This window comes from Pistacia vera, unplaced genomic scaffold, assembly GCF_008641045.1.
Source record: "Pistacia vera cultivar Batoury unplaced genomic scaffold, PisVer_v2 Contig804, whole genome shotgun sequence".
NCBI lineage: Eukaryota > Viridiplantae > Streptophyta > Magnoliopsida > Sapindales > Anacardiaceae > Pistacia > Pistacia vera.
The window spans coordinates 287,894-305,293 of NW_022196673.1; the positions used below are offsets into that span (position 1 = coordinate 287,894).

Here is a 17,400-nt window from a genome sequence, read left to right on the forward strand (position 1 = left end):
CATCTCATAAGCCGACATGTTGAATGGATTGGCCTATGAATCCAGCATATCGGGGTAACAACATCCCTCCACCGTTGGCAAAATGCACCGAAAGAATACTGGAGAATTCAAAGAAGCCGAAGTCATTCACGATATTGACATACTAATAAAAAAATATATTTATAATTTATACATATAAACTCTTTTATTTATAGAAATTATATAATTGTTAGTTGATGGTAGTAAGTATACCATTGAATAATCAACAAATCATGCATATAATTAATTTTCTTTTTACATTATAAAACCTGAATTAAGTGCGGTGAGCGACCAGCAAATTCTGATTTTTTGGATCTTAAGAATGCTAGTTTAAACTAAGAATGATAAAATAAAAGAAAATATTGGAACCAAACAAAAGAAGATCTTTCACTAGAAGTTGGGGTGTAGAGAAATAATAAATTAATTTATAAAAATAGGTATTGGATTTTATTAACTTCATCTACACAAACAAACAGATAGCACTCAATCCCAATAAGCTAAATGCCATATCAATATATACAAACCAAACAATTTCCCTCTACAATATTCATAACACTTTTTTTCTCCACAAGCCATCCATTGTTTTTTCTTTAAGCCAAAACAAAGATAATGAAAGTGACAAACTGGATTTCACCAACCCTCTTTAATTTTTGACTCATCGTCTTCTCCTTTCTATCTTTCAATTTAATTGATGCAAAACCATCTTTTCCCGTGCCAATAAAAACTCTTAAGCGCACCAAATTTTTTGTCCTCTTGTGACTCAATATCGTCGGAGTGTTCATCTTCTCTTTTCAACGTTGCATACTCAACTTTCTTTTCTCCAATAATTTGATCTAAAACCACATATAAAGAAACTGAAAATATAGTGTTTCCAACTAAAAACCAACTAAATTCAAGATTTACAAGTGACTTAGCTCTACGCAAAGCCTCCTCATCATGGCATTTAACCACTCGGTGACCGTGGTCGTTGTATATGAAGTAACCTTTCGGTATAAACTCAGGAGTCCAAATCATGCAGCCCATCAAAATAAACCAAACACCTTGGGAAAAAATACTGGCTGATCTAACAAAGGCGATCAAGAAGTTTTTGGGGAGGCTAATGCCCATCAGGGTTGTGGTTAAACAAACAAGAATGACAAATTGAAAAAGCAAGTGATAATGGCCTTCAATTCCCATGTGATCAGCTGAGTGAAGATGAAAAAGAAGAAGTTCTTGGGCAAAGGCGATGGCTCCGAGTAATTGTGTTAGGGCAAACTGAGTTTTGCACCCAATTCTATCAAGAAGAATGGCGAAAGCTGCGTAAGTGAAGAAAGTGAATGAGATTGTTGCGTGTTCAAAGTTGCGAAGATGGTTAGAGGGAATGGTTCCATCGGTGTCAAAAGGGTGGTGTTTTTCGGGACCTATGACAAATTCAATGGCCATGGAAATGGAGGTCCCTAGCATGATCAAGTAGAGCTCAATGTACCTTATTTTTGAAGAGGGAAACCATGGAGTTGAAGTGAAGGAATTTGGGTGGAGAGAATGGAGCTTGATGTGATTAAGAAGATGCCACAAGCCAAGTGCCAAGAAGGCAATGCCTGGTGCTACATGACCTGCTAAAGAACCCATGATGTTGTTGAGACCAAATTGCTTTTAATTACTTGATAAGGGAAAATGGTATTTTAAAGAGAGGCTTTGAGGTTGATGCTGCATATATGTTAAAGGTGTCTTGAGGCCTCTATATATAAGGTTAAATTTTAAAGCTTTAAGAAGAAGGTTATTATAAGGAGGAGTTTATTACCTATGAAGCCTTAGAATTGAAAGAGAGAACTTGTAGAAATTTTTTTTTTTTTTTTCTTGGTAATCGGGGTGTTCGGGCTAGTTTGCATGTATTTCAACTAATCTTTGGAATTTATTGAACACCTTACAAGCCTAAAAGACCAAACAAGTTACAATTATTGTGGTAGGTGGCTCCAAGATTTAAACCTAGAAACTCAAGGAATAGAGCAAACATTTTTTACTATCAGGCCAACCTCTTGGGGTTGTTTGCAGCCTCTTTTTTTGGAAAGCAAATCAAAATTCACATCAAATATCTTTACTGATGTGCCTTGATATCAAAAGAATGTCTAAAATCCAATAGGGTTAGTGATGTAGCATCACCAAACAATGTAAGTAAACTAAGCCCTTATTACAACTACTAATCACAATTAATTTAAAGATAAAAGAGAGATAATTCAGACGTAGTATAAATTTACTCTAGGTGGTATAAATGACGTGTCACCCATAGAATTCTGGATTATTTTTCCATTTTTTTTTTTTAAAATAAACTTCATTAACTTTATTTAGTAAATATCGCGCTTATTAATCATATTAATCCACTTAATATTAATTTGCTTTTTCAACAAGCTTCAATGTATTGATCTGGTTTTTCTGGGTGCTGACAGATGTAATGTTTGTGGACTATATCAATTATTGAAGGTGATGTACAAGAAGATCAAGATATATCTTGGCTTGAAAGGTGATTTACAGTTTCTTATAAGATATAAGAACAATTAATCTTTCTATAAGAAACTGTTTAGTATAGCAACACTATTGAAAAAACTAGAAACTTATAGAACATTTGGGGTATATATATACACACACACATTATAATACTTACAATTAAACTCACAAACTTTCTCTCACAATCCACAAGTGGCAACTTTCAATTTTTTGCTGATAAATTTCTCAAAATTCAAAATTCATTAACAAAAATCTTGGAGATTGGGTTGTCAGCCAATTTGTATTAATGTATATAATTACAAATTTAAGTTACAATAGTCTAGTCATCTTTAAAAATAACATTGAAAACACTCTGAACAACGTGATGTAAACGTCTGGACGAATATAAGAGTAAAATATTTTCTTCTTGACAAAGGAAATGTGAGAAATAAGAAGAAATACGTGACTTATAAGTTTTTAAAATTCAACATTTCACGTACAAATAGGTACAAAAAATCAATAATTCAAGGGTGAACTTCTTAATGAAGCCAGAACTTAAGGCGACAAAATTGGTAATACAACCAAACAAACTTCAAGCTTAAGCTCTCTCATTCTCATGTCTCAAGCAATAGCAACGAAGTTTCATTTACAAAATCCAAGTCTGCATACAAGAAAACTCCAATATTTTTGCACAGTGATTTGCTTTTCTATTACCGTTTCATTTTAACTTTTGCATTCTTAGCAAGGTTCATCAAAGTAGCAACGACAAAGCATTTGACTAACAATATGTAGCCTAGACTCATAATATGAGTTTTGTTGTAAATCAATACTAATTCCTCAACCTACAAGATTAGCCTCAGAACAAAAAACAGAAAATACAAGAATAAGAAAAATCACACAACACAAGATCTACCGTGATTCGCTTGTTCAATATAGAACAAGTTACATCCACGTTGAACTCCGAATATGGAGCTCGCTGCACTAGGATTAATCACTCCAAAGATTATAGATTACAGACCAATCTCGTTCACTGTCAACCAAACATTCACACACTCATTCACTTCTCTTTTATCCCGCAAATCCTAACACTAGAGTACTCTATACCCTTTAAGGAACACCCCGCCCTAAAAAATAAGACTCTAGAATGTTTACACAGAGAAGAACAGAATGAAATCACAAACCCTAACCAGGATACAAAACGTATTTACAGAGAAAAAGAGAAAACCCTAATACACGAACAGTTGCCAAAATGCGTGAAAAAATTCTCCTTTTATACTGTTGACTTGTGATTGAATTGGAGCCGTCGGATTCTCTTTAACTTTGGTGGCTGTGATTGATTTGGACTAATAGGCAAAACGACAGCATTTTTTCCCTAGCCTAAACGACGTCGCAAGCTTCACTTATTTAACAAGTTTCTTAATAAATAATATTGTTCATTGAGAAACTTATAACATAATATTTATATTGAAGAAAAAAGCATGCAAAAGGTTCATCAAAGTAGCAACGACAAAGCATTTGACTAACAATATGCAGCCTCAGACTATCATTAATGAGTTTCTTAATAAATAATATTGTTCATTGAGAAACTTATAACATAATATTTATATTGAAGAAAAAACTAAAAAGCATCTTAATAATATAGTATATGCCCCAATTTAGAAATGTAATGACTTTAATAATATGTCACACTGACCATGCCCGAATTAAGGAATAATATTATCCACCATCACTAGCTATTATGGATAGTAATACAAAATTAAGTGACAATTGCCTTATGAAATTTGACATTATTAAAAGCACTTCAATAAAATTCAAAAGTGCTTTAGACCCAATTTAGGATGGTTGTGATTTCTATAGTTATATTTTACATTTTTTTGTAGAAATAATTAACTTTAAAAAGAAGTTACAATGTATTTATTAAAGCTACTTTCAAATTCATGTTGTGCCTTTAAAATGTTAGAAATCACTTGTAAATATCAAAATAAACAATTTTCTCTTAAAATTATTAAACTAATAAACAATATTGTTAATCATATATAATCGATCTATGACACATCTGGTGCCATCACTAATATTGTTTAAAACAGTACTTCTTGATAGTGAGAAAGTGCTATATTTACTTTGAGATTATCTATAACTTGGAGTGCTTCTTAAGAAAGTAATTTAAAGATCTTTTAATTTTTTTATTTATTCATCACTTCTCAGCTTACAAATCTTATATTTTTATTACTCTTATCATATCAGTTGAAGCATTGCTATGGTCCTTTTAACATAAGTCTTCCTGATTTATTCTTCTCATAACAGTCTCATGCACATTAGTTATTCTATCACGCATTCTCACATACAAGTCCTCCTAACCAGTAATGCTCTAATAATCTCCCCCTTTGGCAATTTTGTGACAAACCATGAGCATTTGAATCATTAATGGAAGAGTTTAAAAATGTTTCTTCAAGCAACTGTGTTTTAAAGAAACAAACATGCATTTTGAAAGATGAGCATGCAAAACTCTTGAGTGATCATGAAAAACTCAAAAAGGATTTTGATTGCATTTCTGATGCAACGAGTTAGTGTGATAAACAAGGCTATCACACGACTACACTTTTAGAACTGATAACACAAGTTTCAATTCAGAAACTTAAACCGCAAAATCTGAAGTAAAAACTGAATAATTTATTGAATATTCTATGTCTTCAAAAGAAACGAATAATATGTTTATATAGGGTGGTTACAACCAACCCTAACAAGACTCTAATTAAACAAGGAAATAAAATTCTACTTAAACACCAAAACTAATTAAAACAAGACATCCCAACTGTTGACTAATTATAAAATAAGAAAGTAAAATTTAACTAAATCAAAACTTCCTAAATCAACTAAACTCCTAATTAAAATAGAAAAGTACTTGAATCCCTAATATGAAACCCTAAATAAATAAGAATTAAATTACCATTAAAACAAGGAATATCTCCCTTTAATTTGAATTCGTTGATATCTTTATCCCCATAATCCCTTTGTCCATATCCAACTTGCCTCCCAAAATCTACAAAGCAGTCGTCTTTTTCATCCAAATCTTTCACATAAACTTGTTGTCTACGCTTGTTTGCAAAAACTAATTTGTCAATAGGTTGTCCGTGAGCCACATTATCTCCGGTGCATTGCCTCTCCTTATTCCAATTTCTATTGGCATCTTCGTTCAAAGCATCAAGTCGATCTACAATTTTTTAAAAGCATCGTTCAAAATGTCGTTCCAAATGCTAGAATATGAGATCGATTCGTTGCTCCAAAGCCCTCAACGCCACCCCTTGCAAGGTCTCAACTCCCTGATCTTCATCATGAGAACCGCCCCTCTTACAACTTCATCACCTGCCATTAGATCAGATGAATTTTGCCTGCTCTGATACCAATTGACGCAACAAATTAGCGTGATAAACAAGGTTAGCACACGACTACACCTTTACAACTGCTAACACAAATCTCAATCCAGAAACTTAAACCACAAAATTTGAAGTAAAAACTGAATAATTTATTGAATATTCTATATCTTCAAAAGAAACGAATAATATGTTTATATAGGGTGGTTACAACCAACCCTAACAAGACTCTAATTAAACAAGGAAATAAATTCATACCTAAACACCAAAACTAATTAAAACAAGACATCCCAACTACTGACTAATTATAAATAAGAAAGTAAAATTTAACTAAATCAAAACTTCCTAAATCAACTAAACTCCTAATTAAAATAGAAAAGTACTTGAATTCCTAATATGAAACCCTAAATAAATAAGAAAATCAAATAAAGAAAGGGAAACAAAATTAAATTCTAATTAAATCCTAATTTAACACTATTTTCCCTACATCAATTTCATGTGAGAAAACTTCCTTGATTAAAGAAATTGATGTTTTAAAATTGTCTTGTGAAAACTTGCAAAAAGAAAACATTGGTTCCAAAAATGAACTTGAAAAAACAAAGGGAATTTTGAGCAAATTCACTTTGGGAAGCAAGAGACTTGATGAAATGCTTGCTTCACAAACGTGTGCTTTTAACAAAGAAGGTTTGAGTTATAAAATGTTTTCAAATGAAAAACCCTTTAACAAATCGCATAAACCTTCCATTAAATCAAAAGCACTTTATAGAAAATGTGGTCTTTGCAAATACATTGGTCATAGCACACACACATGTGCTATTAGGAATGATAAACCTTTTGTGGTAAAAAGGGTTTGGATTCCTAAAGGGATGCTTAAAACTACCTCCCTTGGACCCAAGACCATTTGGGTACCAAAAAGTGCATAAATGTTATTATTGTGTAGGTATGTCTTGAAGCAAAGAAGCAAGGATCAAACAAGTGGTACCTTGATAGNATGTTTTAAAATTGTCTTGTGAAAACTTGCAAAAAGAAAACATTGGTTCCAAAAATGAACTTGAAAAAACAAAGGGAATTTTGAGCAAATTCACTTTGGGAAGCAAGAGACTTGATGAAATGCTTGCTTCACAAACGTGTGCTTTTAACAAAGAAGGTTTGAGTTATAAAATGTTTTCAAATGAAAAACCCTTTAACAAATCGCATAAACCTTCCATTAAATCAAAAGCACTTTATAGAAAATGTGGTCTTTGCAAATAAATTGGTCATAGCAAACACACATGTGCTATTAGGAATGGAAAACCTTTTGTGGTAAAAAGGGTTTGGATTCCTAAAGGGATGCTGAAGACTATCTCCCTTGGATCCAAGACCATTTGGGTACCAAAAAGTGCATAAATGTTATTATTGTGTAGGTATGTCTTGAAGCAAAGAAGCAAGGATCAAACAAGTGGTACCTTGATAGTGGATGCTTAGGACATATGACAAGAGACAAGAGGTTGAAGTCAAAGGGTGGAGGAGATGTTAGCTTTGGTGAAAACTTAAAAGATTGAGTCATTGGTATTGGCTCCATTTGGTAATAAGTCTCTAACTACAAATGATGTGTTGCTTGTTGATGGATTGAAGCATAACTTGTTGAGTATTAGTCAATTGAGTGACAAAAGTTTTAAAATTGTTTTTCAATCCATGTGTTGTGAAGTCGTTGGGTCTAGCTCTAATATAATTGCATTTATAGGTTACAGACATTCAAATGTGTATATTGTCGACCTACGTGACTTAGCATCCAAAGATCTTTGTATTTTGTCTACAAAAGAGGAAGATAGTTGGTTGTGGCATAGAAGGTTAGGACATGCAAACATGAATGTCATTCCAAAACTTTCTAAAAAGGATTTAATAAATGGTTTGCCTAAACTTGTTTTCAAAAGAGATCATATTTGTGATGCATGTGCAAAAGGCAAACAAACTCGAGCGTGTTTTAAACCTAAAAATGTTGTTTCAACTTCTAGACCTTTACAATTAATATATATGAATTTGTATGGTCCCACAAGGACACCTAGCCTAAGAGGCAAGCATTATTGTTGTAATTGTTGATGATTTCTCACGGTTTACCTAAGTGTTATTTTTTGCACACAAAAATGACACTTTTCATTCATTCTTGCACTTAATTAGGAAATTAAAAAACCAAGTAGGTTGTGCAATTGCATGCATTAAAAGTGATTATGGAAGAGAATTTGAAAAACACGACCATGAGGAATGAGGTTGTGCAATAAACCATGTTCATCTGGGCATTTTTCTTCTATTGAATGGGCGTGTCTTGATCATGCACAGTCGTACCTCTTTAAAATTTTGCTTACACATGATCATACCACTTAACATGTTTTGGTTTGGTTATGACTTGTGTCATATCTTAGCATGTTTTGGTTAGTAATCAATCAACTTTTTGGATAGTTTTGGCACATTGAAACACAAGAGAGGTCAACAATCTCCCCCTTTTTTTATTGATGACAAAACTAAACAAAAATTGAGTTTCATTTAAGCACAATATCAATCAACATGCACAAACCAAAAAAAATGAGAAGAACTCCCCCTTAAACTATGGACTCTCTTTTCACCTATGCATTTTTCACAAAAAGATTTTGAGCACTAAGGCTCCCTTTTACACCAAGCATATTCTCAAATTCAATATATCAACAAACAAAACACTTCACAATATATTGATCCTTCAACACTTCAATTCAATTTCAATAACACAACACTTCAATATATAACATCAATATCACAACAACAACACTTTGATATACAACAATTATCAGCACAACAACAAACTCAATTCATCTTTTCTCTTCCCCTTTTTGTCATCGATAAAAAAGAGACACATTAAAGCAATAAGATAAAAAGAAATGAAATTGAACCTTGTATTTCCATGTAAGATTAGATACACAAAATGATTATCATAAAAGCAAAATAAGTGTCTAAAAGACACAAATGTATCCTATGTGCATTTCCAAAAACAAGAAAATATATCATGTATTTTTAATTTAAGTGTGGCTTTTTACCATACCCTCACGACTTTAATACCAAAAAGAGAGGTCCTTAGCAGGAGGAGAAGAGGCTAGGGTTTTGGAAAAACACATCAAAGAGGAAGAGGAGATCAAAGGAGAGAGTCTAGCACTTTCATTCGAGAGAAGTTGGCATGATACATTTCCAGAGATCAATTCTTCAAGATTTCAGTTTTGTTTTCTCTTACTCTACTTTTATGCATCAGTTTGGAATTGTTATGATGATGAGTTCAAAACTGATGTTAATTGTTATCACTTTGATTATAGAGTAGATTGTTATTGTTAAGGGGTAGATTCTACCGAACAATGTTGACTTGATTTTCAATTTTATTAAAGCATTCAAGAATTTATCGTTCTCAAGAATCTGTGTGATTTGCTTAATGCTTTTGGATATGATGTTTCTTTAATTATTTAGGGCTCCTATTGAATGATGAACCTGGTGAAGTTTGATTAGAATTCTTTTGATTAGGGTTTCATTGTGTTCAACTGTTTTATTGATGTGATGATAAACCGGGTAGTGAAATCAATTTAGGTCATTAAAATAGCATAGATCATAGATTGAATCAGATACTTGAGAGAGTCTTATGAGGTTTATGTGACCAATTTAGGTTTTAAGTGGGAGCGGAACCTAATCATTAATGAATTTCACAATTGTGTTAAATTGAGGGATTTAGCCATCTTTAGATCAATAAATTTCCTGAATCTGATTTTTATAGCATGTCTGTCAACATTGGTTTAGGTAGAATCAAAACTCTTAACATTTTTATCATATAGTGATATTTGTCTTTGTTATTTAATTGTTTTAATTTCTAGAAATTCTTGTTTTAATTTTAAATTCACATCATCAATTTCATTATCTCAAATAACAATTAAGATTAGTCAATTTATTTGTTTGTTTAACATTCAGTCCTTGTGGGATTCGACACTTTATTCATCACTTTATTACTTTCGATTAGTACACTTGCTAGCGTACAAAATAGTCACAACAGTATGCCTAAGATATTCATCGTCATCTCTATTTACCACTTCTAGGCTACTGTGAAATTTATAAACTAGGTGTTCATACTCATCAGTAAGCTTAAACCATTTCAACTTATCAATCCAACCCATAATAGCAATGATTAATCCTAGAGAAGTTAGGATAGGCCAAGCAAAATCATGTCCTAAGAACATACCTCTACTCTTCATTGCTTTGAATCTTTTCTTGTGCACTGAATCTCTAAAGACAATGTCGTTTGGTTCGTTCAGATTCTCTATTGATAGAATTTGAGGTAGGCATGACTCCTCACCCAATAAGGCCTTATTGAATGAGAGGATTACCCCATTTTATAATCCAATAGGCTTGAGCGTGCCTAGTCAGTGTGGGACTCCAACACTCCCCCTCACGGTCAAGCCCATTTGGGTCATGCCTATTGAAGGAGGTAGTTGCTGGCTCTAACTCCTCACCCGCTGGTTAAGCGCTCAGCTCAATTGAACATAGGCTCTGATACCATGATGGAATTTGAGGTGGGCATGACTCCTCACACAATAAGACCTTGTTGAATGGGAGGATTATCCCCTCTTATAATCCAATAGGCTTGAGCGTGCCTAGTCGGTGTGGGACTTTAACATCTATCAATGGCACATTGCTTCGTCTTTCTACTCCTCTAGTTCTCCTTATGGTGTTTGGGTGATTGGTTTGAGTTTAGAGAGTTTGGGATGAGTTTAAAGTGATTTGAAGTGAGAAACTTTGAGTTTAGAGAGTTTTTGAAATGTTTTTTGACTGAAAAATGAACCAACACTTATATAGAAAACATGCAACACGGTTGTGCAACCATCGGGCACGATCGTTCCACTAACGTTGAAGTTTAGGGTTAGGGCAACCCAACTTATGCATGGTCATACGCAATACTCAGCATAGTCGTGGGTTGGTTTTTGAAAAATGACCCAATGAATTCAACACGCACGATCGTTCCAATGAATAGGCACGATCATTCCAACTCAAATAGTTTTAAAAATATTTGATTTTCATGCAAATTGATAAAAACATCATCAACAACCAATATCTTTGATACATAAGTAATCGATCTACCCATTGCAGTAGAAAAAAGAAAAATAAAAGGATAGATCAATGACCTTTTTGCCAAGATCCGGGTATCAATTATATTGTATACATGTTAAAATAAAAATTTTTGTAATAACAAATCCATACAAGGATTTAGAATAAGTTACCAACGTTTGGAGGCTCCTTCAAGGCTTTGATTTCACTATCAATTCAAGAACAGAATCACACGAACGTTGATTTACATGAAGATAATCCGAAGAACCAAGGTATTGTTTTGCTAGAACAATAATGGGTTTCAAGAATCAAAGAAGAGAAAAAGAATTTTTCTCTCCACTAATGTCAAAAACATGAAAGAGGAGGAGGTAGGTGGCTAGGGTTTTAATTAATGAATTAATTGTTATTGTGTTTTAATTTATTAAGTTGCACTTATATAGTGCAACTAATTAAAACCCTATTCCACTTAGGAATAGCCATGGGCTCCAACCCTAATCCACCATTGCAATCAAACACCCCATAATGGTATTTTAATATTAATTAATTATTATTTTATAAATATTAATATATTAATATTAAATAATAATAATTCATTTAAATATATATGTACACATATATTTAAATATAATCTCACCAATTTTAATTTCAATATTAAAATTGAATACGGGCAACAACCTCAATAAATTTAATTGTACTGTGGGATTACCAAAATGCCTTTTTGTCCAAAAAGGTAAAAATACCCCTTTCACAAACTAATTCTTAAATTATCTTCTAAGCGTGAGACTCGTAGACTCCTTATCATATCGGCAGTTAGTAGTCTCGCGATTGACACCTATCAATCGTCTCACTATAGACAAACCAAGATTAGCCCCTCGCAAGACATCAAGACAACCCGATAGATTCGAATTCAGTGAAATAGATACCTATCAACAATGTGGTTACCGTGCAATCAAATCCTTTCATCATTTATTATCTCATCAAGGTTGAGGTACAAAAATAGTGTCAACCTTAGATAGCCTTGATATCTTTGTATTCAGTTACTGAACTAATGACTGGAATAATAAATTGGATTAAGCAACAACTCAATCCCATTGTGGCCATCGATTTAGTGTAATTATCATTTATTGAATTGCGCAGTGAGATAACTTCTCCTGTACCCAAAAGTGATGAATCCTTTGTCGATCCACCATAGTCTTGATACACTTTTTGATGTAGCCAATTACTACCATTATGATAGTCCTGAATAAGACTGTATTGAGCTAGTGTCAAACTACACCAATTGGTGTACAAGGCATTCCAATGATAACAAGTCTAAGGATCACATGCACCACCATCCGTTAGAGGACTTATTTCATAGACACTAGGGTTACCATCCATATGGAATCCTCTAGTGAGCTTGTCTAATGAACTTGTCTACAGCAAGTAGTTATGCGTTGCATCAGGTTGTCAGCAAACAACCTTAATAAGTGGATTAGTCATTGCCTTATAACAAGGTCGTTTAACACTATGATAGCCTTATCGTATTATTGGTGTCCTTGGTCAGAATAATACTAGGGCTATAGACATTTCTAAACGGCCACCATATGTGATCATAGGGTTTTCACTATCAAGATTTGAACCACTTAATACCCTCATCACGGTTTGTCCATCCTGAGGACATATATAAATACATGCAATTATTATTTACATGATATAGAAAAAAAATCCTTTTATTGATAAACAAACATTATTACAAAGAGTCAATGCTACAAAATTGATTGGCTCTAGGACACCTACTCTAACAATCTCCCACTTGCACTATAGCCAATCATTCATGTATTTAATACCGAATGTCCTTAACTACTTTTCATGCTTTTGCTGCGACAGAGGCTTTGTTAGTAGGTTGGCTACATTATCATCAATATGTACTTTGCTGATCTGCACATCTTTCCTCTCAGCCATTTCTCTGATGAGATGATAACGTCTGAGTATGTGTTTGGATTGTTACTGAGACTATGGCTTCTTCGCTTGAGCTATTGCTCCATTGTTGTCATAATAGACTTCTATTGGATTAACAATAGTGGAGACCACACCAAGTTCAATGACGAACTTCTTGATCCAAATTGCCTCTTTAGCCGCATTAGATAATGCAATATACTCGACTTCCATTATAGAATCTACTACAATGCTTTGCTTGGAGCTCTTCTAGCTCACTATACCCCCATTGAGACAAAACACAAACTCGGATTGCGAGCGATAATCATCCTTGTCTGTTTGGAAACTAGTATCATTATATCCTCTTACAGTGAGCTCATGTTCCCTTCCATAAACCAAGAACATATCCTTAGTCCTTTTCAGGTACTTAAGGATGTTCTTGACAGCTATCCAATGATGCTCACTTGGATCCGATTGATGTCTACTAAAAATGTTTAATGCATATGAGACATCAATCCGAGTACATAACATGGAATACATGATGGATCCAATTGTTGACGTATATGAGATCCTCTTCATTCTTCGTGTGTTTTAGGACACATATCCTTAGAGAGATAGACACCATATGACATCAAAAGAAATCTCTTCTTGGAGTCTTTCATACTAAATCTCTTTGATACCTTGTCAATATATGTACTATAATTTAGACCAAACAACCTATGTGTTTTGTCACAGTAAATCTTTATTCCGAGGATGTAGGCTCTTAATTGATAGGGGGACATATAATACTTTTATAAAATCCTGGGGGTGTTTAAAACTTTCTCATCTCTCAAGGGTTGAATAATAAGAACCCACCATCAATTAGGCAACTTAATTAAGAAAATATCTTCGTCAAAAAATTTCTTTTCATTCATTGGTGTCTTCAAGATTCTGTGGTGAGTTTCTAGATTCTTATAACCTCTATATATAAAAATTTAATAATAACTACAAAATCTCAAGATAATTAACTAGATTCATATACTATATATATATACATATATTCATGCTACGTAGAAGTATTATACATACTCTATCTCTTTGAGATAGAACACCAACTTAGAAAAATGGATAAAACATTCTTCAAATTGGCTTGCTTAGTAGTTCTTCTCATCATTGCATCTGAACGTTCCGTTTCGCGTAGCTCTCTCTCTCTCTCAAATAGATTTTACATTAGAAATTTTACATTTTCTTTTATGTTGATTGTTGAATGAAATGTTTACAATATTATATATCTCAACATTATACAAAAAGAAAAAAATTATTTCCTAAGGCACGACTTACTTTGTTATATTATAAATTTAGAAAGGATAACAATTCTTTTTTTTTTTTTTTTTTTTTTCATTTTCTTGAAAACTAGAATAAATTCATTTTTATTTTAAAAATCAGACACGAGACAATTCTACAAATTTTGTACAAATTAATGGTTTTCATGTCAAAATATTCTAGAAAACTCAAGTTTTTCTTCATCTCTCCCTGCTAGGATAAGGACTGAAGTTTAAGAAATGAAAGTTTTAAGGCAACTGTGGCGTTTTTATGTTTCAACTAGTTGAATTAGTTTTCGACATGTTGTTTATCTTTTGAATCATGTTTATTTGGTTATGAATTTGATTTTGACATTACATTTTTTTTTTCAAATTTCGATATTTTGATTTATTGCCATTTGTATTTTATTGTATACATTATCTTCATAATAGTTTTGATTGATATAACATACTACCACATATGTTGTAGTATTTAATGCAATGTTCAATTAATAATTAATAATTTATTTTATTTGCATATAAATTTTATCTTAAAAAGCAATATTTTATTGTAAGTTTTTTTGATACTGTGAATAAAAGAATTAATAATAGTAATTTTTTTTATTACTACACACAAGTTGAAACGCCCGTCTGTTGCATGGTTTGCTTATAAAAGTGGATTTGACACAAAAAAATAAATTAATTAAAGAAGTAATGATAATGGAACGTTTTAATGATAGAATATATTCCTTTTCAAAGCAGAAGAAGAGGAGTTTTCTTAAAACAATTTGGGACATAATAATAGAATTGAAATAATAATTTTGCCCCTCTTAAAATTAGTAGTTGCTGTGTGGAATATAACCATTGTTTTGAGGTCCAACAGTTAATCTTTCACCATTTTAAAAGGTTGTCCAACACCAAGAAATGAGCAAAAATAAAAGAAAAAAAAAAGAAAAAAAAAAAACTTTTCATTCTTCATCACCAACACCAACTCTATTCACCACAAAACACATACCAGCTACAAAGTCCACAACAAAAACATGTATAACATATCTAAGAATGTAAGTTTGCAACTTTTTGAAAATAAAATATGCTTCATTGATGAACACTTTGCAATATCAGATTGTTTATAAGACAAAGAAAAACAAAATAAAAAGGATAATATTTCAGTTTTTTTTTTTTTTTTCAATGGTTCATACTATGTCTACACCAAAAAAGAAGTGTTCATTAAATTATCCCAAATATCACCCCCATCAATGCTCACTATGACTATCATTGCCAAAAGGTTGGCTGCATAATAAAAGAATCAAAACTGAATCAATTTACATTTAGAAATAAATAAGTAAAAATATAAAATCTCATAAACAAACAATGGTTTAAAGTAAGCACCTGTGAGTGGGGCAATGGCTGGTTACACCTTGAAATGACCACTTCCGGTTGCTCAACAGGTGGTGTATAGGTTGTTGTTGTAGGTGGAATGAGCTGATTGGCAGTTGAGGTTGAAGCATTATTAAGTCTGATATGCTGCATAAATTCGAGATTCTAATTAGTAAGTTCGTACATGGACAAACAAATTAAAAAAAAAAAAAACATAGAAGAATGAAACTTACAAATCATGTGTTACTTCTTTTCAAAGAAGCTAATAACATGAAATCTCATAAACAAACAATGGTTCAAAGGCGAAAGCAAGGTTTGAAGAATGATTATATAAAGCTCAAGAGCACAGCTTGCTCAATGGATTATTCACACCATTGATGAGTTGGTGGAAGAAAAGAAAATAGAAAACTGTAAATCTACCTGAATATAATTGTGATTCTACCTGAGGGTAAGAAGCAACTTTAAAGATGAAAAGTGACAAAAAAGACTATAGTGCCTGACCCACACATGAACCTCATTTTGACAATAGACCCAAATATTAAATTGGTGAGGCTTTTATAAAAAGTGGATTTGCAGAAAGTGGCTCTGCATAGGATACTTTAAAGCATTTTTTGAATAGTACCAATAGATATTTCAGTGATGTAAACATTATGTGATAGGATACTTTAAAGCATTTTTTGAACACTATTGTAGATATTTCAATGATGTAAATTTATGTGCTTCTTCAATTGATGAAAATAACAGCTACTGACCGAAAGTAAATAAGTAAAAGGAAAATATATAAACTGTGACAAAGTTGGAGTCTCATATCTTAGAAATCATGAATTATAAAAGAAAGTTTAATCATGAAAGCAATATCCATTTAAAAATGCATGAATTATTAAGCCTCTTCAGATGTTGCTTCAAACATGTAGCCTATAACACACCATAAAAACCAAATCTCAGAAACCACAATAACACTAACATATTATTAAAAATGAGTGAGAAAATATGTCACGGATCCTTAGAGTTCACAAAAAAATGCTATAGAGTAGGAAACAATCAAAAAAAGAGATCATAATGCATCACCTCAAGCCCAACACAGAAGGGCAATTTTGCCTCTTTATCCATCTTATCAGTTGATGAATCTTTATTGTCCAAGTATACTAAGTAAACAACACATCCATGCTTGAAATCATTAAGAGTATGACCCTCTTTTGAAGCTTCCAACTTAGTTTCTCTCACAACATGCATGGGGATTGGTCATACACCTTAAAGCCAGGGCATATTTTTTAGAGTTTCAATAAATAAAACCCTTAATCAAAATGAAACAGGCAGTAAACTTTAAAACATAATTCTTATAGATTAGAAAGGAAGAAGACACTAGTATGTGCATGCACAAACACAAATGTGTATAGAAACAAAAAATCGAAAGAAGCCAAGAAGTTAAACAGCATTAGCATCTTATGGACATCGAGTCTAAACATTAGGCAACAATTCATAGCAACAATTACAAACACTTGAAGCACCAATACAACAATCAGAGCTACAATTAGTCCCCAATAAAGTAGATTAATTAGCACAATTAACCAAACTCACAGCTTAAACACTCCCCAGCCTTCTCCATCGTCACAGCTTCAACACAATCTTCCCCACAACTATCCTGAACACATTGCTAATGAACAATCCAGTTTGATCTTTACACTTTATTCTATTATATATCACCAGAGAGACTAAAAATAAGAATTTAAACAATAAAAAAAAAATATCATATTTGCATGGTTGTTCTCAACATTGTTGGTGTTGTTCTGGTTGCGGTTATCTTCACTGCCCTCATCTTCTTCAAAACCAAGCTTTTCATCCCATTTTCGAGTCATTTGATACTTCTTTATCAACTATTGCAGAGAGAAATACGA

The 17,400-nt window shown here is 32.5% G+C and overlaps 1 protein-coding gene across 1 annotated transcript; it reads right to left on the reverse strand.

Annotated features, from left to right (window-relative positions):
- Positions 1-450: 450 nt before the first annotated feature.
- LOC116117345 (transmembrane protein 45B-like) lies at positions 451-1,696 on the reverse strand. Its single transcript, XM_031403391.1, has one exon. The coding sequence runs from the start codon at positions 1,624-1,626 to the stop codon at positions 703-705; it is 924 nt and encodes a 307-aa protein (XP_031259251.1). The 5' UTR covers positions 1,627-1,696; the 3' UTR covers positions 451-702.
- Positions 1,697-17,400: the final 15,704 nt, after the last annotated feature.